Here is a 22,555-nt window from a genome sequence, read left to right as displayed (position 1 = left end):
TTGATTGGTTTATATAAATTAAAGTTGGAAATTTTTATTTTTAATGGTTTGAAATATAATAATTATATCATAAAGTAATCTTTAATTTCTCTTCATAAAAATTTATAATTGCAACAGAATATTCCATTAAATTACTTGTCATAGTGCAATATATTTGATTGTAACTTTCCATTTTCAAATGTAACATTATATTTACTACAATACATATTAAAAATATAAACGCGCTATACTTTTACATTTCAAATTATTCTGCCACTTTCTAATGTTAAGCTAATGAAATTTTTTACGAAATCTACATGAAAGAAATGAAAAATATTTCGATTATTACATAAAAATTTGTGTTGAATCCAATTTTCCTATGCTTAATGCTCTTTGACAAATACTTAAGTTTACGTGTTATATATATTAAACTAAACTAAATTACAATTATTTAAATATGTTGTTATACTAAGTTTTTAGTGAACTTTAACATGCAGAAACAAAGATATTAATGCAGGAAATCAATATTTTATTTAATTATTATTACATTCGGATACAGGTATACTTTTCAAATAACAGAGTATGTTTACCCAACAAAAGGCCGCGATACTAACGAAAGAGACTCGTAGTGCTGACGGTACTAGTAGAAAATTTAAAAATTGAACTGGTAACCAGTACATGCAGGAAGTCTAAAAATAAAAAAGAAATTCAACTAGATTGAAAACTAGAATCAATTAAATGTTAAAAATAAAATAATTTAAATTACCTTGAACGTTTGCAAAAATTTTGCTTTACATTCATCCAATGGATTCGATTTACCCTCCATCAAACTCATACCTAAAACATTAAGGAATATGATAACGAGATGTGTAATGTTATTTAAAAAGATTAAAAAAATATGAATACTATATATATATATATGATACAGAGAAATTGAATACAAACTGATGAAGAACAGCGTAATTAATGGCGGTGTAAGAATAAATTGGTCGACCAAAAGTTTTGTGAGGACAATTTTTATAGTTTGGCCTTTATAAAATATATCCAACCATTTGTACCTGATGAAAACACAATATTGAATAATTTAATTAATTTTTAGTCGATTCTTAAATGTTAATTTAAAATTAATATATATTATGGAAAAATATGATTTCGATCGATTGATAGTAAGATACAATAATTTTTAATGTTCATTATTTTATTATGATAGTTCATAATAACATTGGCATTAACAAATACAATACAAGCAAGTTTTGTACTAATGCAAATCACAAAATAGAATAAGCTCACCGAAGGTGACAAGTCGACAGAAGACCAGCGTGCCGATGAATGCAATCGTGTAATCGTCATCCAGTGGACAGACAATTTATTTCATGTTGATATTTATAATAACAAGTGTCTACGAAAGATCAACGTTATCAAAATCAAATGAAACCAACCAATTACTTGACAACTTTTTATATGTCGATATAGCATTGATATATATACATAATTCTATTTTTAACTTTCTAATATCAATATCAAGTGCTTTAATTTTTAATATCGTTGTCGTTATTGTTATTATTATTGTTATTGTTATTATTTTTATATTTTAATTTATTTTAAACATTCAATTTCTATTTAAAGGAAAAATATATTTGTATGATCAAGAAAAATTTAGTTGTTTGGTGATATTGTAATTATTAGATTAGACATTTTCAATAACTTTCGTGTTCCATTTGTTATAAACACAATTGCATATATATGTATAGACACATATATAAGTACGTATGCATATGCATGCGCCTAGTACATAAAGTGCCTTACTATGTAATCAAAAAAGCATAACGTGATTGATGATAAGTGATAAAAACAGATAAATAGCATAAAGCGTTGTATAAAAAGATAAAGTGATACGCGGTACCATCCATGTAGCATAGGTCCTGCAATGAAACAACCATAAATAGCATATCGTTTAAGTTGAGGCCAATTGTAACTTCTCGATTGCGCCGAATTATTCTCATCCAATAAACCCAACTTTTGATTAAAGTTTCTTATCCAAAGAGATAGTGGCTTCTTAATTTCAAATGTGTTCGTCTCTTCAATGTTTGCTGATACCGGTGATAACGAAAACTACAATCGAAACAATTGATCAATTAAAAACATTAACAAATATTATACAATAATATATTTTTGTGGTATAGTAGTATATATTATACCAGTAGTATATATTATACTACTATACCTTTCGTAGCTGCTTTGTCTTTCATTTTTATTGAAGAAATTTGTTTGTTATTCTGTTAACTTTCTTTATATATGTATTCATTATATGCTTCTTATGTATATATTGTTTATTTTTTACGTAATATTATTTTTAGTTAGAATATTTTCCCCGAAATTTTGATCCTTTCAATCGTATACATTGATCGTACAAAAAGATATATTACCTTGAATATTTTACTATAAGTTTGTTGTGCGAATTCAGCACCGGTATAAAAAGAACCGTATATCATTGAATTGAAGAGTAATGGTCTTTTTTGCGCGGAACTTTTCAACTTTTGGAATACTTTAAATAGAGACATGATTGTGAAAAGTTTTCCACGGGTTTCCAATTTCAATTTATCTTCTGCTTTATTATCTGGAAATTGATGCGTTATATTACATATATAAAAATGATAAGATTTTTTAATATACATATTCAAAGAGTTTAAAGCGACGAATATTATTAAGAATTCTAAAAATTCTAAAATTGTATCAAGAACATGGTACAATTAATTGGAACTAGAAATATGTATCTACTATACATCGCAATATTATCAGAATTATTTTCTTTTTTGTAAACTCACCGTACTCATTGTGTAACGAGATTTATTATCATTGATCACTGAAATTTCGGTCTTTTTTCCAAAAAAGTAAACCAGCAAGCGATTAATACGTAGTTAAATTATTATTTAGGCTCTGCACTATCTAAATATAATTGCAGGAGATACATTGAAAGATGTAAGTAGAATAAGGCGAATAAGGCAAAACGGTGCCGCAATGCGGTATATTCTTACAGGTAATAAAATAGGAAAAGTTTTCCCGAGTTTTCATAAACGCAATATTAATGTAGATATCTGGCGAATATTCATAGATATCTTGTAAGAGGAATGCAAAAGTTAATTGTTTTAAATTTAGAGGTTCCGTAGCTTTTTTTGATCAAACAGTTTCTTATCTTATACAACGTTTGCTTTTTATACTTATACCCTCTTTCAAATCTGTATACGCGTTGAAATATAATACATATCTCTGTGTACGTGTTGAATAATAGTAGATAGCTGTCGTCCTTCGGTACACATTTTCTAATCCGTTTCTGTTTCAAATTATCGCTTAACCTACCTACGTTCTTTTTCGAACATTATACACTTTTTTATTCTACAATGATTAGAAAGTACATATTCCGAAATAATTACATAAATGTAGGTATCACAGAAAAAAACTTACAAAATTATAATTATTATTATAATTATAATTATAAAATTGAAAGAATATCTATTTAACTTCTATCACTTTCATTGTTATTGCCAATATTTATTTATATATTGAGTAACATTTGCAGATTTTTGTAATAGTTTTCGAATAACAATAATTATATATATATAAATAACACAAATTAAATATATTATATAATAATATTATTATTTTTCTATATTTGTATAGAGTTATAAGACGAAGATGTAGGAAGACAGATGCATGTAAATTTCAATTTCTATTATAATTTAGATAACATAAACATTCGTGCTGTAAAAAATCTTTCATCTTAAGTAATCAATAAATTTTTCGAGCCACTCCATAATGGCAAATCGACATGACAACAAGACTCATTCAGTTTAAATCTATTTTTCCGTTATTTTTGGGCAAACTTTTTCTACGTTATCGATAAAATCAAACTTAACGTAAGCGAACGAAAAAAGAATAAAACGTAAATAAAGTTAATTACTTACGTATATTTTGGATTACATCGAATATACTATTAAATATATTTTCAATTAATTGAACATGTAAAAATGCTTTACGTTCAAAACAGCTCTTCGTCGAAGTTGCATACACCACACACGTGTAGTCAACTATGATCACTTAGAGACAATCAAAAGCAATCACGTCCTAGTTATGTCAATTGTAACTAACTACGCTATGAAGAATTATTTAATATCATAAAATGATATAACATATTAGTTACAAATGTTTGAACGTTTTTAGAATTCCATGATTTAATAATTCATGATGTAAGAAAATTATGAAAAAACATTTAATACTATTGATTCTGTTATAAATATATTACAAATCATGGACAGGGTTATTCTCTCTCTCTCTCTCTTTATCATACTCTTCATAAGTAATTATATCCATATTAGTGTCAGAATATAACCAGTCTATCCAATCTCGGTTTACTATTTTTTCAAAAGTATATTCTTGGAAAACTTGGCTTCTTTCTACCTATTTTATAATATAAATCATATACATTTTGACAATAAAGTATTATTCCTATTAAATGAATATTTTAAGGAACAGGTTACCTTGTGAAATCCTAATTTTTCGAACATTTTTATACTCTTTTCATTGTCAAATTTAATTTTTGCAATGTATTTAGTGACATTTAATACGCTGATTCCTAATTTGAGAAAAGTATTTTAATTTTTATTAAAATAAGAAGAGACGCATAAATGATAGAAAAAAGAGATAGCATAAAACGTATACCATAAAGAAGCATTAGAATCATAGCTTCCCAACCTCTTTTTTTTCTCCTATAAGTAACATTTGCTATCATAATTTCAACTTCTGCAGTATTTGGCTGATCTGATTCGTTAAAAAATAAATTTGTATCTCCAATCATAGCTTCTAAAAAATTCATTGATATTTATACATAATGAAAAGAATAGCGTTAAACATAGAATAACATTTTATGTACCTATCTCGTTTCCAGATGTAGTAAAAGCAGTTTTTTCCAAAATGATAAAAGTACATTCTAAAACAAATAACAATATACCATCAGTAGAACTGCACATGTAGTTTAAAAATAAAGTTACTTACTGTCTTGATCCTGATGCCATCGCTTTTGCATTTGAAATTCTTCTTCCAATGTTAACATCTCTGAACCAGTAAAATATCGTAATTCTGCAGACTTCATCCATTCATGATACCTGAAAATAAACTAATATAATACAAAATGTCAGTAATATTAAATAATTATTGAAGTACAAATTATATTAATTTGTCAACTATTTCAAAGAAACATAAGGAACGATTTAAAAATGGCGGATATTTTTGCTAACGTAAATTGATGTCGACAATCGATAACAGGTAAACGATACCAGCCTTTCAACGTGCTTCTTCTTATACGGTACTAAAATCACATTCGATCCGATAATTTTAGTACACTCGTTGTCTCTCATGGCGCAAGATTAATTAACACCAAAATTATCGAAGAAATGAGTCGATTGAGAAATCTAAAACTAAAGAGGTTACATTCGCATTCCTGCCATATTGGATGCAGAGCTTGCAACGATATGATCTAGAATCCCGAAAAAGTAAATTTATTTTCTTCAATCTCTTTTACTATTTGTAATTTGTCAAAGAATAATTGCAGCACTGTGAAAAGCTTAATAGAAAATGGCTTACAATTTTCCTGGTGTACCAGCGGCCGCTATGCCACCAATGGGTATGCTTGAAAGTCATAACCATATACTTTACATTATAATACACTTACGTTTGTCGGAACACGTATTCTTTATTACTGTATTCAAAGTTACATTTATCTTACTATAATTAGAAAAATGCTCGTATTTAAGGATACCATGTATGTCTTTAGGTATAGGACCGATGGGACCTCTTGCTCCAATCGCAGGTCCACAAAGTTTTATGGAGTTAGCAGGTCAAGGATTTCCTCCTTTACCTCCACCGATACCACTGCCAGGAATGAATGATTCTCCATTAGAATTTAGTACAAATAAAAATCAACCACCGGTAGTTAGAGAAGCTTCTGAAGATAATAGTGATAAAAGAAATGAAAAAAGTGACATTCGACGTGAAAGAGAAAACCGAGACAATAGAGATAATCGAGACAATAGAAGGTTGTTTTCTCGCTTACTGTTTCACATAATTAAGTTATAGAATTGTGTTAACATCATAATCATATTATGCATTTTTTTATGCGCTTATTATATTATACAATGTTTTTGAAGTAGATCTAGAAGTGATCGAAGCGATCGCAGGGAGCGTGATAGAGAAAGAAGGGAAGAAAGAAGTGAAAGAGATAGAAGAGAAGAACGAAGACCAGATGATCGAAACAGTATAAATTCTACCAGTAACAATAACAGTCATACTAGTAATTCGAATAGTAATGAAATTCCATCATCATCAAATACTGGTAATACTCCAAATTTGGGAACACAAATGGAACAAGCAACAGGAGTTTGGGGAATGGGAGTAGGGTATCCAGTGATGGGAATGGGTCCAATGGGTCCAATGGGACCTATGATGAGTGAAATGACACTTGGACCACATATGGGACATACTCACAGTTATGGACCTATGAGTATGGGAATGATGTCACACGATGGTAGTATGATAGGTGCACAAATATTAGGACCAGAACAAATAATGAACGATGCTGCCCAAATTATGAGTGGTGCCTTACCTCCTCCACCTACAACGCCGCAAGGTACCAAAGAAATTATACATTGTAAAAGTTGTACACTGTTTCCACCAAATCCAAATGCTCCACCTCCAACAACCCGTGAAAGGCCTCCAGGATGCAGAACAATTTTTGTCGGAGGTATTTTCAATTTATTCCGTTTATATATTGTACACAAACTCAAAATTAATATAAGACTATTAACTTCTTGTAAATATTATCACGTAGGTTTGCCGGAAAATATCACGGAAACGATTATTCAAGAAATATTTGAGCGATGCGGAGAAATAACCACTTTACGACTTTCTAAAAAAAACTTTTGTCATATACGTTTTGTATTGGAGAGTAGTGTTGATGCTGCAATTTATTTATCTGGATATAGAGTTAGAATAGGATCCAGTGGTGACCCTGCAAACACAGGCAGGCTTCATGTGGATTTTGCTCAGGTTTGTACATAGTGCTCAGTATCTTTTAATCTATAAAAAATTAAGTAAATACTTAAATACTAGTTTATTTACTTATACCGTGATAAAAAATATAGGCTAGGGATGACCAATATGAATGGGAATGTAGACAACGTCAACTACAGAGAGAACAACGCCACAGAGAAAGAGTTGAAAAGGAAAGACAGAGGGCACCATCCAGTCCTCCTCCAGTAGTACATTATACAGATCATGAAGCATCAAATATTTGTGAGAAAATTAAGCAGGATGATACATTTATGAAAGCGGTGCAAGTAAGTAACTATCCTCGTGCACGTATTTATTATGTAAAATATTTTAAGCGTTGTTAAGCGTTTCTGCAGACTAAAACTTTTGAATTCCAGAAAACGCGTTCTGTCACGTTACAAAACAAGCGCATTAAATCATTCCAGGTTGTCGTAACATGGCTCGAGCGTGGAGACTGCACCAAACGCAACGCTAACACTTTTTATTCGATGATTCAGTCAACGAATTCTCACGTTCGAAGGTTACTCACAGAAAAAGTCGCATACGAAGAGGAACTTCAGAAGGCAAAGGAACTTATGAAAGGAAGGATGCAAGGACTCTTAATACAATGTACGTTTTTATAAACTATATACATGTTTATATATATATTTTTTTCTATAACATGGCTCTGTACCACTGTACATTATTTATGTACACAAGAGCAAATCTACATACATATTGCTTTACCTGGTAAGTTTTTTTACCATAAAGTAAGGGTTCTAAAATTCTTTAAGTATTCGATACGAGAAATGACAAAATGCGGTTGCGTCAGAATTTCGCTTATCTTGTAATAACAGAAGTGCGTACTTTCTGTTGTATATCTAGTAAATTCTTAGCTACTACCTATTAGCTAAATTAGACTACACATACATATGTAATAAATGCAGAATTTATTGTTATAATAATTTTAAAAGTACGTCACTTTTGATATTAAAGATTCTGACATTTCCAATGGCAAATACATGAAATGAAATAAAATTTTTAACATTGAAAGTTACATCGTCGATCGTTTTGTATCGAATCTCAGTTGTGGAAAAATTTCATTCTTATTAAGATCAGAACATCAGATGTATTGTAAGAAATTTATTATGTAACGAGTGTATTGTGGTCAATGCACGATCGGGACAACTCGATAGAAGGATCAAAGACAGTAGGAGAAAATAAGGTGGGTGAAGATATATCCTGTCTTCTGATTCTAGGCTCTGATGATTGAACAAAAGAGCACAAATACTACAAAAATTCATTTTATAGAAACATAGTGTACCTAAAAATTGCATGCTTGCAATGCTAAGGATTAAGGGTGATGGGCTAAATATTCGTTGCGGAGATGACATTATGCTATGATTCTCAATATGGTATATTAATCTATCAGTTAACTTGATGTAGCAATTTTATATGAATACGATTATAATACAACTAGTCGACAAATAGCTTAGTGTATTATTTAGTGCAAAATAAGACATGTGGAATCGTAGCGTAAGATCATCGTTTTAACGTCGGAAGCCTCTACATGTTGTAAGTTGTTAGGAAAATAGTGCAGATTTTCTTAAAGAAAACAAGCACTAATCGTGATCCATTGAAAAGACTGATTGGCAGCCGAATTGCAACACCTCCGATAAGGATCCCTGATCGACGGTGAAAGCAGTTTTTGAAAATATTATACTCGGATAAGTAATTTAATGATTATTTTCTATTGCTTTATTTGCTATATAGAAGATTTTCCTAAAGACAAAAAAAGTGAGAGATAAAAAAATTCAAATAACATTAAAATCACAAATGTATTTTGAAAAGAAACGTTTGAATTTGAAAGATATAGAAAAATTGTTAAAGGGGATACAGATAACACTTGCGATACTGTGACTGAATATTGTAAAGAATATGTTAAAAAATGTGTATAAATTACATGACACACGCGTGATATACACTAGATGATTTTAACGAGAGTTACGTATTAGATCAACACGAATGTAGAGTTTAAAGCAGGGTATACAACAGAAGATTTGTTGTGTTTTTGTATGCAACATGCGACCATGTCATCAACAGTCAGTCAGATTGAACGCGTCTTTACTGCGGCCAGCCACAAGAAGGTCTGGGATCACTTCACAAAGGCTCAACGGAAGAACATCGAAATGTGGAAGAAACAATCCTCGGTATGTATTTGCATTCCCATGTTAGTAGCCCGTGTCCAGTATGTTACTTTTTTTACAATTAGACAACAGTAATCATCGACAAAGTCTTACGAGTCACAAAGCGCTTCTTTATGCGAATGCACGTTCATCCATACGCCAGGCACACGCGTTTTGCAAACACATTTTTTCAAAAAGGAAGGTAAGTAGTGATCAAAGAGTATGAATGACTTTGTTGCGTCTTGTCAGACATACTCTATACAAACAATGTATAATTGATGTTTAAACTTTTTGGGAATTATGGAACGTGAAAGGTAAAGAATAGATTTTTTCATTTGAATTGGCCAGGTACCATTGACTGGAGTTTAAACAGGTAACAATTGAACCAACAACAATTTCTAATCTAAAATATAATTTTCACTTTTATTAAGCGGATTTCTCATCTTACGTTAATACAAATGAAAATGTGAAAACAAGGACATAGATATATAGTTAAGACATAAACCTATTCATTTTTGTATTTTAAAGATAGGTATGCTTGATCGAGACACATACAACCCCCACACACGTATACACAAAGGCATATCATATATGCCTTACTATACTTGTTTCCTTATTAGTTTGTTCTTTAGTTTGTTTACTTCTTTATTTATGTAAACTATTCTATGAAATTTTACTCAGGTAAGCATCTTTTGGGTGATTTCTGAAAACATCAATTTTTATTTAAAAAGTGAACTATCGTCATCTATTATAAGGATTATCTTATGTGCATAATATTTAAACTGACTTTTACATTATAGAAATGCATTTTTTGAAATATATTAGATTATGAGAAATGATTGAAGTTAAAACTACATTCTATCAACTTTTTACCTATAGTAATATTAAAAAAAACAGATATATACATACATATGTATGTGTACATATATATATAAATAAATATATATATATATATATATATATATATACACACACACACACACATACATATGTATATATAGGCATGTTTTTTGATGTTGTCGTTATCGATAAATTTGAATAGGGATGAACTCAATGATGATTTTTCATTGCAATAGGAAATTAAAGCAGTACAACTGGAAGAATCTCTAATGGAAGGTGAAGGAGAAATGGAAGTTTCTGATTCAGAAGAGGAACCACAACGCAAAAAAATACGCAATCAATCGGATGCACACGATGATATTGAAAGATTACAAGTATTAAAGGAGGAGAATGATAGTCTTCGGTGTCAATTAGAAGCATATAAAAATGAAGTATGTGATGACTTTGATTTAATGTTTAAATTGTAATGCGAGAAAATCGTTATAAAGAAAGAGAAATAGTAAAACAAACAAGAATACATTTTTATTTTATATTGTAGGTAGATTTGCTAAAATCCGAAACAAAAAGTGAAATAGATGCAAAGGATAAACAAATGAAGATGTTGCAACAAACTTTAAAAGGCATGCAGGAACAATTGATGCAATCAAGAAAACAGCAAGCACAAGATGACCAGAAAATTAAAGATTTAACTGTGAAACTGAATGCCACGAAAAAAGAAGAACCTCGTGAGAGCGAGATTATAACGTTGGATAAAGATGATGATGTCAGTGAGGAGCCCCGAACTCCGAAACAATTAGTTTTAACGTCTAACTTCGTACAAATTACCCAGAAGGATGCCAAGCTGATAGGTAGTTCCCATGAATCATTCTATGAATTTCCAACTATTTCAAATATTATTTATTTGATAAATACATTTTTTATGATTATAGGATTAATAGCAACCTTTTTACATATTCATCCATTTGGTGCAAGTGTAGATTATTTATGGTCCTATTTACAAAAAATGGAACCAGGTATCAAACCCAATGAAGTAGAAGCATTGATGCAACGATTTCCTCAAGTCTTTAAACAGGACTTATTCGGAATCGGAGCGAACATGGAAAGGCGTTGGCAATTTTCAGGTTTTAATGTTTACCGTAATCACTGATTCATATGTATCAATGATTATCTTTGAAAAAATTAATAAGATATCTATTAAAGGATTTTGTAATATCATCATGTTATGGTGTCTTGTCATGTTAATTTTCATTGTGATACTTATAATTCTTGTAGCGAGACTTTACTTCGCAATGTCGTCCTTAAGCAAAACACTTGTAAATAAAATTAAGCAATTTCAAACAATCTAAAAGAAAATGACTTTATTTTTGTTTGAAAGCTTAAAAGCAACATATTATTTAATAATATAAAAATTGATTTCGGATTTCTTATAAAAAAATTCATAAAAATGAATATATCATTGATGTAAAATAAAATTCGAATTAATCTTACCTCAAGTGATGTCTTAATTTAAAATAAAATTTAGGAAACTAAAGTTTTATGTTGAGTTTTCAAGTATAATTTTTACAATTAACGCAAATAAGACGAAAAATGATTAGTTTCCTATTAAATATTAATTTTATTAAATTTATTTTTAAGTGAAATAAAGCTCTACTTGTTACCAAACAAATTATTTTTATACTATTTTTTATCTCTTGATTTTCAAGTTATTTAAAAATCAATCATTTATGTATATATTTTCAAATACTTTCGATGTACACATACAAGTAGTAATCATACTTTCAATTTAGTAGGTAAAAGATTAATTGTAAAGCATTTTACAATTGGAAATGGTATTTTATTAGAAAAGTACATTTATATAGCTTATAAAAATCGAGGTATTTATATTTAAAAAATTATAAAGTGTAATATTGGTGCCAAGTAAATGTATAAAAATATTATAACTTCGGCGAAATTGCTTATATATATATCGCTAAAAATTAAATTTAAATAATAATTAGACGATTTATCTAAGCTTTTATTTCAGTTGGGTCTTATTGATAAAATCTCTTTCTCTTTAGCGTGCACTAAATCGTATGTATATAAGTGCATACATGTATATGTGCATAAGTGCATATGTATGTACAGTATCATCAACATAATTTGGAACCTTCAAAAATGACAGCATGGTCGCATGTACACTTATTACACAATCAAACACGTTGTTGTTAAAACAATAATTAATTATAGAAGAGAACACAAAGTGAGTTTGGTATCACTGACCACTATAGCGCATGATTTTTACTTGAAAAATGATCATGTATATATGTGTAGTATTATTCACATTTTTAAAAACATCATGACACTTTTCCTACTTCCTTCGGTATTCTTTACAATTCAGACATTTTCTTCTACGTTGCAAGTTGTGTTTAAAATTTGTTAATAATTATTTTCTACAAATTAACCGCTAATCCGATTTCAGATTGTTCTGTATCAAGAATGAGAAGCGAGTAAGATACAACCTACTACAAGTTTACAAAATAGAAATTATTTTAAATATTGTCATATTCAATATCACTTTGATCGTAAGAATTTCAACAATCCAATTAAAACAATCTTATAGCAATAAAATAAAAAATATAGAAACTTTATTTTTCTTCTTCCTAGTTGCAAAAAATTATTTTTCCCTTTCTTATTTATCAATCATTGTGTCATTGCTGACATATCATAAATAACATCGGAAAATGTTCTCAGTGATCAATTCCATAAAATAGTAGAGATAACTGATATCCATTTGAAGGGACAAATTCGTTTATTTAAAAAAATGTTGTGCTTGCTATACTTTATTCAACGAAAACAACTAAGTCAGGAGCGTATTTATGAATTTCGGATACTGTGCCAGTTTTTAGACGGAATTTTTGAAACGAGTATAATAGACACAAAAGTGTTTTGTTAATTTCTTATATGTGTATATAAAACACATAATGCAACATATACTTACTACATATTATCTTGATGAGTATTCTCATCAAGATCTCAAAATCACACCATTATTCACATCATCTAAAAAATAACAGAGTTTTTATGTAGGACCACTCGGTATGTCGATCGCAAAATTGTATTTGATAAATCAGTGAAAATACTTTGCTCAAAGAACAATCTTTTTTTCAAACGATAGAAGTAAAGGTAAATTTATCTCCATGCTTCGTAATGTACTTACTTGACACTGCTATCGTCTATATCATAAATCCGAGAAATCAAAAGAAACTCTAGTAATGACCCAGGATAAATCCGCTCCTAAACTCATCATCCTCTAGTCAATACTTGGCGTCTCGTCTATCTGCATGTGATCATTCTGTTTACATATCTCTGCTGACTCTTCTGATTAAACAGAATATAGGTATGTACGGGTATGCGAAATTATAACTTGGATGGACTTGGAAAAAGTCGGGTGATCTCACTCGAGTATCTCTACTCTTTGGCAACGTCGTAGACTTTTTGTATTTGGAGTGATAACTTTTATGGCACCAGAAGTCATTTTTAAAGGCCGTTGTAAGCTTTTGTAAACCAAGAAAAAACAAAGAAAATGCATTACATTGTAATATACTGCTTAAACAAATGGTTTTTTAAAAAATCTGTCCATTGAGACCATTCCTCTATCTCCCTAATAGTTCCCGAAGTATCCCAGAAAATATTTTAAAATTTAGCTGTGCGAATAACTTCTAAATGAATTTCATAATGCGACTTGCTACATCTCACTTGCTTCTTTATGTTCCATTCTCGACAAATTTATAGCAGACCGATCAGTTAGATAATAGCAATCAAAGAGGAAATTTCCTTTCTGTAGCAATCAATTTGTAGAAAGTTAACAAATTTTAAATTACAACGTAAAAGAAAATGTCGAAATTAAGTTAAGAATGGAAAATACCGAACGAAATAGAAAGAGGTCATGATGTTTGTAAAAATGCAGGTAGTGACATTGTTCATATATTTTTTTCTTATTCAATTCAAAGGTTATGGGTTTATTCTAGCTCATATCCCGATTGTAGACAGATTTTACGAGTAAACATGTGCCATAATGACCGGTGACATCAAACTCCCTCTGCGTTCTTGTTTATAACTAATTCTAGTTCTAGTCGCAACTTATAGATGGCGCATATCATGTTTTGATTGGAGTAATAAGTGTACGAAGTACGGTCTTATACACATGTTTGGAACTCCAGTGGAAGGCGTAAGATTACTATTGTCAAGCGTAGTGCTTTACAAATCGGCCACCATAAAACGCTGCTATTGAGAAGTTAGGATTCCGTATGTAATGCCATCTTTCTGTGAAATCACTGAAAGAATTTAAGAAATTTAAACTATGCCATTAAGCTTACCCAATGACTAAACTAAACTAATTTTCATAATCTTTTACCATCTATTTAAAGTATGTACATCCACATTATTTCATTTCATACGGAAAAATGAAATGTTGTTTAAATGAATATTAATTATGAATTATTTTATTATGAAATTTATATTATTATTTTCAAAAAAATGTTTAATAAAATTACAGCTTCAAAATCAATTATGTACACGTATATTTGACGCGTATATTGGAAAGTAAATTTGTTTTTCTATATTTTTTAATGCATTAAAAAAATTGTGTAACTATTCACACCATCTATAATATATGTAAATAATGTCATCATCAAAATATTATTCATGATTGAAACATTTTAATATAATTAAATTTTTTATTGAAAAAGCAAAATTACTGTATAATTTTATAGTTTACGTAGATTTTTAATAAGAAGAAAGATTTTATTATAGTATTATATAATATTCATTAGACAATAGTTAGATACAAAATAATAATAATAAAATTATGATAATCATATAGACTGCCGTTTCTTCCTTCCATTTGTGCTGGTACTTGGTCCGCCGTGAGTCCAGTTCACGACAGCATTAAGGAAAGAGGAAAAGAGACAGAAACAATCAGGTCCAGATTATTTTTACATGATGACGTTAAACTACGAATCCTACCTTCTCAATTGAAGCGCCTTGCTGCAGACAAATTGACTAACATCGTCCGGTTACTAAGGGCTTTGTCACCATCCCGGAGTTTCCAGACTTGTATATAACCGTGGTATGAAGTGTACATACATGTGGCCATTTTCTAAGTTCTCGCGAGCGCGGGTTTTGATCTAAGTGAATAACTCTTATATATGTATATGGAATTAATAGAACACAAATATTGTTTGAAATTATCGTCTTAAAGACAAGTAAAGTCAGACAAATGAAATAAAGATAAATTTATGGATGTCAATTTCAAATATCTTATTAATCAGGTAGTGGACTTTTTTATAGAACTATTAAAGAGCTACATAACTCTCTTACATAATTTCGATGTATTTCTTATAGTTTTTGCAGTGCATTTAGTTTTCCATGTACTTTCAGTCTTTTTCCCCAACTTGTCGCGCTTTTATGTTGATTCCTCAGCTTCATAAAAACTAATTTTAACCAAATAGTTTAAAATCTGACCAAAAATGATCAGATTCCTACATAGGAAAGAAAACTGTATAAAAATCGGTTCAGCGGATCTCGAGTTATAACATGACAGACAGACACACAGACAGACGTTGCGTTTTATGTAATATAGAGATAAATATGTAAATAGATGATTATACACGTATGATTGAGAATTCATTACTTAATGAACTTAATGTTTGTAGGTTATGTAATCTACTCATTATGTCCTTTGTACTTGATTGTATCCAGCAATGATGATGTCTTATGTGCATACATATGTGACGCTATAATCCGAAATGATGGATTTAATGAATTATTATGACATACTTGGTTGTACCAAGGAATCAACATTTGAAGATATAAAATGTGCATATCGTGCATTAGCTTTGAAATTTCATCCAGATAAAAATGCAACAGAATTTGATAGTATAAAATTTCAATATGTGTTAAAAGCTTGGCATGTTCTGCGTGATCCAAAATTGAAAGAAGAGTATGATGCCATACTAAAGCAAAAAGAATTAGATTTGGAAAATATTTTAATATATGCAAAAATATACATGAATGAATTGGAAGAAATGGATAATAATAAAGATATGTTATCTTATAAATGCAGATGTGGGGGATTATATTGTATCGAGAAGCAACATATTCAAAAGAAAAATCAGATGATACACGTTCCTTGTTCGGAGTGTACTTTTTTTACTATCATTGAAACATAATACTTGTATGTAACAACTAATGACATTAGGACAGACACAAGATGAAAAACATATAATTTAAAATGCAGCAACATTTTCTATTTCTTATAAAAAATGATACAACAGATAACACATCATTACAAATATAAACTATTGAGCAATATACAAATAAAAACACGATCCTTAAAATATCCTAGGTTCAATAATAAAAATTGCATTTACACAAATTGTGTCTTGCATTAATAATTGAATTTACAAGACTTATTGTCAATCAGAATTAACTGTTTGTATAGCTTATGTAATTTCTGTAATGATAGAGTTTGTATAAAAAACTAATTTACTATAAAAATCTATAAATTTGTAATTTATTACAAATTTCTTAATATTTCTTGCTTTGGAAAAATTTGTAATTTAATTATGTTTATTCTTGCATGATAACTGATTTAATGTTATTCAGTTGATTCGTGCATATTGCACAGGATAAATTTGCAACTCTTATTATTGCACCATGGCAAAACCAGACTTGTTACTAATGTCGAAATCAATATTTTATTTAAATATAGACAATCCAATTAAATTACTATCACGAATATTCGATTAACCCTGGTTGTTTAATCGGCGAACAATAAATAGCGAATGATTTTTGAACATGTTACGCATGGAAAATTAATCAAATACTATAGTGGTAAGTATTTGACAATGAGCAGATACAAGTGCGTAAACTTTTTTGTATTATTATATTTATATAATCATTCTTCATAATTATACTTGTAGAATGATTATAGAAATAATAAAACATCTATATTGTGATACAATATAGAAAAACTAAAAAGAAGTTTAATAAAATTTTTCTATACAATAATTTCATCTTGCATGTATGCTTTATACATTATGAACAAATTATATATTATTTTCTTCTTGCAACGTATATGTAATTGTATTTATAAGATTCAAAAGAGAGAGAAAGAGAGAGAGAGAGATGTAACATATTATTCTGCGTGTATCTTTAAGAAATCTCTATTTTATGTTTTACAATTTAAGGACCCTTGTAACGTGTATAAAGTAACTGATTATTGAAATTTTCTTTTATTTCTGAAGTTAAAACATGAATAGTTGTTTCCTCTACGTAACACGTTCCCTGATATTTCGATTAACGAGTAACATAAGAAACTGGTCCAACTTTCAATGTAATATAACATTATTCTTAATAATAGGTAGAAATCGCTATGATTCCTTCAAAACATATTTTTGAGTTAAAAAATTAATTGTGATTTATATAATTGTATGATTTTGTACGAACAATTTAGATGATAGAATAAAAATTGATACAAATAAAACAAAGCGAATAAAAAGCAACAGCGTTCATTTCGATAAAAAGTCATTAAATATTGATTATATCATCCAATAAATTATGCACAATTCCCATGATTAATTTAATTAACATAAATGGAAAATTTAAATAAGCTATATAAAGTACAGCAAAGAAGAACTTATTGTACAAAGGATATTTTTACCATTAGTTTCTTTTCTTTTTCTCTCATCTTTTCATTCCTTTTATTTAGATCTTTTATTTATTTTTTTCTTCCTTTTCTATTTCTCTTTTTTTTCAAAATGTGAGATTCTTTAAGCAATTTTTTTGTCTATAAGCTTGACAAATATGGTACGAAATTTTTCTTTTTCTGTAATTTAAAAATACTTTCCTAAACGCCCATACAAATCGTTATGTGGAGTTAATGTTCATAGTGGGCTATCTCCCATGTAAATTACTAGCGATTTCTTTTAAATTTTATAACAGCAGTAATACAGTAATACACTTATAAGCTCCTCGTTCTCCGTAATTTGTTGAGTCTTTAAAATCTCATATTTGTACACCACGATTAATACACTCCGTAATTAATATAATTAATGCCTTCGGTTTAAATGTTCTACCACTTTGGAGATCATTTATAACAACTACCGATTCAGCGTCTGACTTTTTACGATCTCTCTTCAAATTTTCGACATACATTCTTATCACAATCACACCATGTAATACATGTATCATTGTACAGTAGATTGGTTACGCTACCTAGTTAGAGTATGTACAGAGGTCGTAGAAGAAGGCAGTTTTATCCACTGAAAAGTGCACTATTTTACCTCTACATCAAAATCGAGAACAAGAAGTTTGGTCTCCTCTGTTCCGTTACGGCTACCTACTGCACACACCAGTTTTGTATCACTTGCACGTATCCTCCACACAACACCACCACTTCCGCCGCTTTCCAGAGCAACCAAGTTTCTTATAAAATCACCTAAATACATGATAAAAACTTTAGGAATACGTTAAAGGAATAATTCAAGAAAAAAGAAAGAGGAGAAAGGCAGTAATGCAGCAAAGAAAAACGCACCAGTTTTAACATCCCACAGTTTAACTGTACCATCATCAGATGAAGTAATTACAAAATGGCTGTTGAACTGAAGGCAAGTGACAGCAGACTGATGCTTATTTGGACCAGACAAGGTTTGAAGGCAGTGACCACTAACAATATCCCATACTTTAACAGTTGAATCTGCATTTCCAGATACTAAGATATTATTACGCAATTCCATTCCCGAAGTGAGCGACTGATGTCCCATTAATGTATGTCTACATGCACCAGTTTCAACTTCCCATACTCTTATGCTGGTATCCAAAGAACCACTAACAACATGTACACCATCAAACTAATAAGAAGAAAGAAAGAACAGAGTGTATTAACACTTTTTGATATATAATATTTATGTGTAAACAAATTTAGTGCTGTCCAAGGTATGTCTTGAAGTCTCCCAGATTTTATATGTTGTAATTTAGAACTGTTTGTTCAATGAAATGACAATATCTAAAGAGAGCCAAAATTTCATTACAAATAATTATTTCAATTGCGAACAGCATTTAAAAAATATTATAAATTACATATTTTTCATAACATTAGATTGCCCAAAAAGTTTCTTTCGTTCCATAAGGAATTAATAGATGCATAATGTTTTTCGTTTTATATTAGTTTATTCAATTATTCACGAACATAATAATAGAAATATAACGAAATGGATCATACTTAATTCAATAAAATAATTATCATCTTATGAAACGAAAGAAACTTTTTGGGCAACCTAATACATATTATATATTGTATCTCATTAGTCTGTGTATTACTTTGGTATAATTCGTATATACAATTTAATTAACGCTTACTTGGAGAGAATAAACACGATTTGTATGTCCTTGTAAAGTATGAAGGCACTCCTCGCGTTCCGGATTCCAAACCTTAACCATATAGTCGTAGGCGCCACTGACTACTAATTTTCCATCATATTGCACACATCTAACAGCTGCCAAATGACCCACAAGTACGTGTAAACATTCGCCAGTATCCACTTGCCACACCCTTAAAGTCGCATCTCTACTACCACTGACTACTTTATTACCATGTAGATGCATACACCTTACCGTTGATGTATGTCCATATAAAGTATGAATGCACTGACCAGTTTCAGCATTCCATACTTTCAAAGTACGATCTGTACTACCACTAATTACAGTAGTACCAGACATTTGAGAGGACCATACACCACCGGTATGTCCAACTAATGTTCTTAAACACTGCGAAAAAAATATATATTACAAAACAATGTTATATGATGATTTTCTATCTTATTTCCATAATTATATTCTTTAACTTACCTTGCCTGTAACGGCAGACCATACTTTAAGAGTATTGTCATCAGAACCGCTTACTATACGATTACCAGAGAACTGAAGACAAGTAATAACATGGTCATCGTGTCCTTTTAAAACCTTTGGTGTACGAATAGGTTTCGTTCTCCAATTCATTTTTATATTATGTTGTCTCATATATGCTTGTTTCCATGGAGATGAACAATTACCAGAATTTCTACCATTCTTACGTTTTACTTGAGGCAGATCCTTTAAATCTTCTATACCAGCTGCTCTGCATTTCTCTTTCCATAGTAGATTATCGTCCGCGAGAAATCGCCAATTACGGCATGTTTGAGCGGCACGTAAGAGATCCCTGGGTTCTAGGAAAGCTAATACCGACAAAGCCAACTCTTTTGGCAACAACGATATAAAGTCCCTTTGAAATTGAGGTTCAATAACCTGCATCATATGTCGTACCTGTGTTGGTTCACACCGTTCAATTAATTCATCTATAGCTAGCATTCTCTCTGCATTTGACCATCTCTGAAAATAGAAGCAATATCTTTAGTATTTAAACAATTAAAAAAAAGAACAAAGAATTTTCTTAATCAAACGACTTCAGTTTCTTATACCTGAAACTGAAGAAGCCAATTACTCATTTCTGGCGGAGGATTATCTTTTGTTGGAATAACACATCTTATATGTTTACTTTTATCATCCAATTTCTTAACAATCCTGCAAATAAAAAAACTCATGTACCACAAACTATCTCCTTTTGAAAATTCAAATTGTATTTTTCAATGCTCTTTTTTAAATTATACTTACATCAAATGGGATTTGCCCTCTGGGTTAAGTTTTTTACAAGGTAAACTAGATTCAGTATCACTTTTGCGTTTCCTTTGTGGCTGAACAACATCCAAAGGAACGCAGGTATGTAAAATGGGACTATGTACTCGTTGTGGAAACGATTGTGGTTGAGACGATGAAAGTGAACATGTATTACTATCAAGGTCAGGTTCACATTCTGCATCGCAAAATATTCCTGTATCACTGATCTAAAATTAAATTAGCCTGGCTGTATTGAGATGTAAATTTTTTTTAATGTGGCGTAGTTCACATAAAAATAACTCACTTCACTTTCTTCTTCACTACTGTCATCTTCATCTTCTTCTTCACCATCTTCCCCGTAATCTTCTGATTCTTCATCTTGTGCTAATAGAGAATGCATAGGTTCTAAAGAACTAGGTCCTGGAACACCTTCAATGCCCTCAATAGGACTTGGACTTGTACCACCTGGTTTATTATCATTTATTTTATTAGACGATGAAGAAGGGACAGACATCACTGGCTTATGTCCAATATATATTATCTGGATATAAAAAAAATTGTTTTTATCTTCTTTTTATAACAGAAGTAATTGTATTACTTCTAATGTACATAATAATTTAAAATCAATTATGTATAATATAAAAATTTATGGAAACAAATTATGCATATAGCTTAAGATTTGTGGTATTTGTATTTTCATAAAAAATTATTTTCTTGTATGTAATATCTCAAATTATATTTTTAATACTTTATATGTATAAGGAATTATGTTAAATATTTCCATTTAATAGATTACGACCTGTGAATTTGAGCAGCCTGAAAATTGATTAATTTTTGTAATAAAAGATTGTCTTAGGTATATGTTACATTATAATTGACATTTTATCAATTGTCTAATATAAATGAATGTAAATTTGAAATACAAAATTACCAAGAAATTATAAATTATAGAACTTAGGAAAAGAAAAATTAAATGGAAACTGGACTGGTATTTTAATGTCTTTTCCATAAGATTTTTTAATTGAAGAAGAAATTTAAACAAAGTATTAATAGCATTTCACTATCAATTATGTTCACGGAGAAAAAAAAATAATATTCGAAAGTATGCAAAACTCCTAACCTTAGACGAATCCTAAAACCAAGTTAGATTTGGAACATAGCCTAGAATAATAAAAGGAAGGACCGGTTAGCCACACCCTTAATTTTCATTAGATTTTCACAAGAAGCAAATAAATAAAATAGAAAGTTAGGGTTGAACAAACAATTCATACTTAGATCAAACGTTTTTCCTCAGTGGCTTCCTTATTGTAAAACTACTATACGACGATGATCCAAGTTTCTTAGTTTCGATTACTGTTTCTATCATATGGTGGCGGTACGCATTTTTCGTATGTTGGTATTTTGTTAGGTTAGAATAGAATAAAGTTAATTTTTGGACTAAAGATTTAGGCCAACACAAATGCTGAAACAAAAATAAGTAATAGGTATAAACACAGAAAAAGATCCATCGGTAGCTCTTGGTAGCTCCGAGGTTTTTATCTCTTCGGACTCGGTACTTCGTAGACAGGTAGCTGTTGCACATGCGTTCTCGTTTATAAGCCGCATATTCATTGCTATCTTGTGATTCAGTTCATACGTATGAATTATACCATATTTTTCGCAAACATAAAAATCCAGAATCTAAACAGTAAAGTTAACAATCAATTCCGGTACCTTCTCCTCTCGTCTTCAGAATCTTCAGTGATCAAGGAAAGTACTTTCAAATTCAAAACAATAGT

At 29.9% G+C, this 22,555-nt stretch overlaps 4 protein-coding genes across 18 annotated transcripts; 2 read left to right on the top strand and 2 right to left on the bottom strand.

Moving 5' to 3' along the window:
- Nucleotides 1–487: 487 nt before the first annotated feature.
- LOC132916758 (N-acetyltransferase 9-like protein) lies at nt 488–5,688 on the bottom strand. 9 transcript variants are annotated; one of them, XR_009660183.1, is made up of 7 exons: nt 5,314–5,452; nt 5,029–5,138; nt 4,907–4,963; nt 4,696–4,836; nt 4,515–4,609; nt 4,280–4,430; nt 2,489–2,596 (listed from the first exon to the last, which is right to left on the bottom strand). XR_009660183.1 is itself a non-coding variant. In XM_060977067.1 (7 exons), the coding sequence occupies exons 1-7, from the start codon at nt 5,677–5,679 to the stop codon at nt 2,593–2,595; spliced, it is 636 nt and encodes a 211-aa protein (XP_060833050.1). In that variant the 5' UTR covers nt 5,680–5,688; the 3' UTR covers nt 2,489–2,592. The 9 variants fall into 9 exon arrangements, 8 of the variants coding, with proteins under 8 accessions (XP_060833048.1, XP_060833046.1, XP_060833051.1 ...); XM_060977067.1 differs by lacking the exon at nt 5,314–5,452 and adding an exon at nt 5,617–5,688 and having other exon boundaries at nt 4,280–4,434; nt 5,029–5,149; XM_060977069.1 differs by having other exon boundaries at nt 4,280–4,434; nt 5,029–5,149; nt 5,314–5,454.
- Nucleotides 5,519–11,300, top strand: LOC132916749 (ecto-NOX disulfide-thiol exchanger 2). Of its 2 annotated transcripts, none has more exons than XM_060977032.1 (10): nt 5,519–5,656; nt 5,807–6,068; nt 6,183–6,772; nt 6,860–7,077; nt 7,173–7,367; nt 7,506–7,689; nt 9,163–9,269; nt 10,322–10,516; nt 10,624–10,933; nt 11,015–11,300. In XM_060977032.1, the coding sequence occupies exons 1-10, from the start codon at nt 5,608–5,610 to the stop codon at nt 11,230–11,232; spliced, it is 2,328 nt and encodes a 775-aa protein (XP_060833015.1). In that variant the 5' UTR covers nt 5,519–5,607; the 3' UTR covers nt 11,233–11,300. The 2 variants fall into 2 exon arrangements, with proteins under 2 accessions (XP_060833015.1, XP_060833014.1); XM_060977031.1 differs by having other exon boundaries at nt 7,458–7,689.
- Nucleotides 11,301–14,962: 3,662 nt separating this feature from the next.
- On the top strand, nt 14,963–16,854 carry LOC132916761 (dnaJ homolog subfamily C member 24-like). Of its 3 annotated transcripts, none has more exons than XM_060977074.1 (2): nt 14,963–15,273; nt 15,779–16,854. In XM_060977074.1, exon 2 carries the CDS (start codon nt 15,872–15,874, stop codon nt 16,292–16,294), a length of 423 nt encoding a protein of 140 aa, XP_060833057.1. In that variant the 5' UTR covers nt 14,963–15,273; nt 15,779–15,871; the 3' UTR covers nt 16,295–16,854. The 3 variants fall into 3 exon arrangements, with proteins under 3 accessions (XP_060833057.1, XP_060833059.1, XP_060833056.1); XM_060977076.1 differs by having other exon boundaries at nt 14,963–15,328; nt 15,825–16,854; XM_060977073.1 differs by having other exon boundaries at nt 14,964–15,254.
- LOC132916752 (F-box/WD repeat-containing protein 7) lies at nt 16,351–22,476 on the bottom strand. 4 transcript variants are annotated; one of them, XM_060977051.1, is made up of 9 exons: nt 22,049–22,476; nt 21,898–21,938; nt 21,082–21,318; nt 20,775–21,004; nt 20,582–20,684; nt 19,974–20,492; nt 19,485–19,892; nt 18,661–18,976; nt 16,351–18,564 (listed from the first exon to the last, which is right to left on the bottom strand). In XM_060977051.1, exons 3-9 carry the CDS (start codon nt 21,289–21,291, stop codon nt 18,401–18,403), a joined length of 1,950 nt encoding a protein of 649 aa, XP_060833034.1. In that variant the 5' UTR covers nt 21,292–21,318; nt 21,898–21,938; nt 22,049–22,476; the 3' UTR covers nt 16,351–18,400. The 4 variants fall into 4 exon arrangements, with proteins under 4 accessions (XP_060833034.1, XP_060833036.1, XP_060833033.1 ...); XM_060977053.1 differs by having other exon boundaries at nt 21,082–21,242; nt 22,049–22,475; XM_060977050.1 differs by lacking the exon at nt 21,898–21,938 and having other exon boundaries at nt 22,049–22,475.
- Between the last annotated feature and the right edge of the window lie 79 nt (nt 22,477–22,555).

Source organism: Bombus pascuorum, chromosome 2 (genome assembly GCF_905332965.1).
Source record: "Bombus pascuorum chromosome 2, iyBomPasc1.1, whole genome shotgun sequence".
NCBI classification, from domain to species: Eukaryota; Metazoa; Arthropoda; class Insecta; order Hymenoptera; family Apidae; genus Bombus; species Bombus pascuorum.
This window is presented reverse-complemented; position numbering and strand designations above follow the sequence as displayed.

Coding starts and splice junctions, on each gene's coding strand:
- LOC132916758 (XM_060977065.1), bottom strand. CDS start 2,540: ATGTCTCTATTTAAAGTATTCCAAAAGTTGAAAAGTTCCGCGCAAAAA. Junction 2,092..2,405: donor CTTATAGTAAAATATTCAAG/GTAATATATCTT, acceptor TTTCGATTGTAG/TTTTCGTTATCACCGGTATC. Junction 817..924: donor AATTACGCTGTTCTTCATCA/GTTTGTATTCAA, acceptor TTAATGTTTTAG/GTATGAGTTTGATGGAGGGT.
- LOC132916761 (XM_060977074.1), top strand. CDS start 15,872: ATGATGGATTTAATGAATTATTATGACATACTTGGTTGTACCAAGGAA.
- LOC132916752 (XM_060977051.1), bottom strand. CDS start 21,291: ATGTCTGTCCCTTCTTCATCGTCTAATAAAATAAATGATAATAAACCA. Junction 20,685..20,774: donor GAGGGCAAATCCCATTTGAT/GTAAGTATAATT, acceptor TTTTATTTGCAG/GATTGTTAAGAAATTGGATG. Junction 20,493..20,581: donor ATTGGCTTCTTCAGTTTCAG/GTATAAGAAACT, acceptor TTCTATTTTCAG/AGATGGTCAAATGCAGAGAG.
- LOC132916749 (XM_060977031.1), top strand. CDS start 5,608: ATGGCTTACAATTTTCCTGGTGTACCAGCGGCCGCTATGCCACCAATG. Junction 6,773..6,859: donor CAGAACAATTTTTGTCGGAG/GTATTTTCAATT, acceptor ATTATCACGTAG/GTTTGCCGGAAAATATCACG. Junction 7,690..9,162: donor GCAAGGACTCTTAATACAAT/GTACGTTTTTAT, acceptor TGTCATCAACAG/TCAGTCAGATTGAACGCGTC.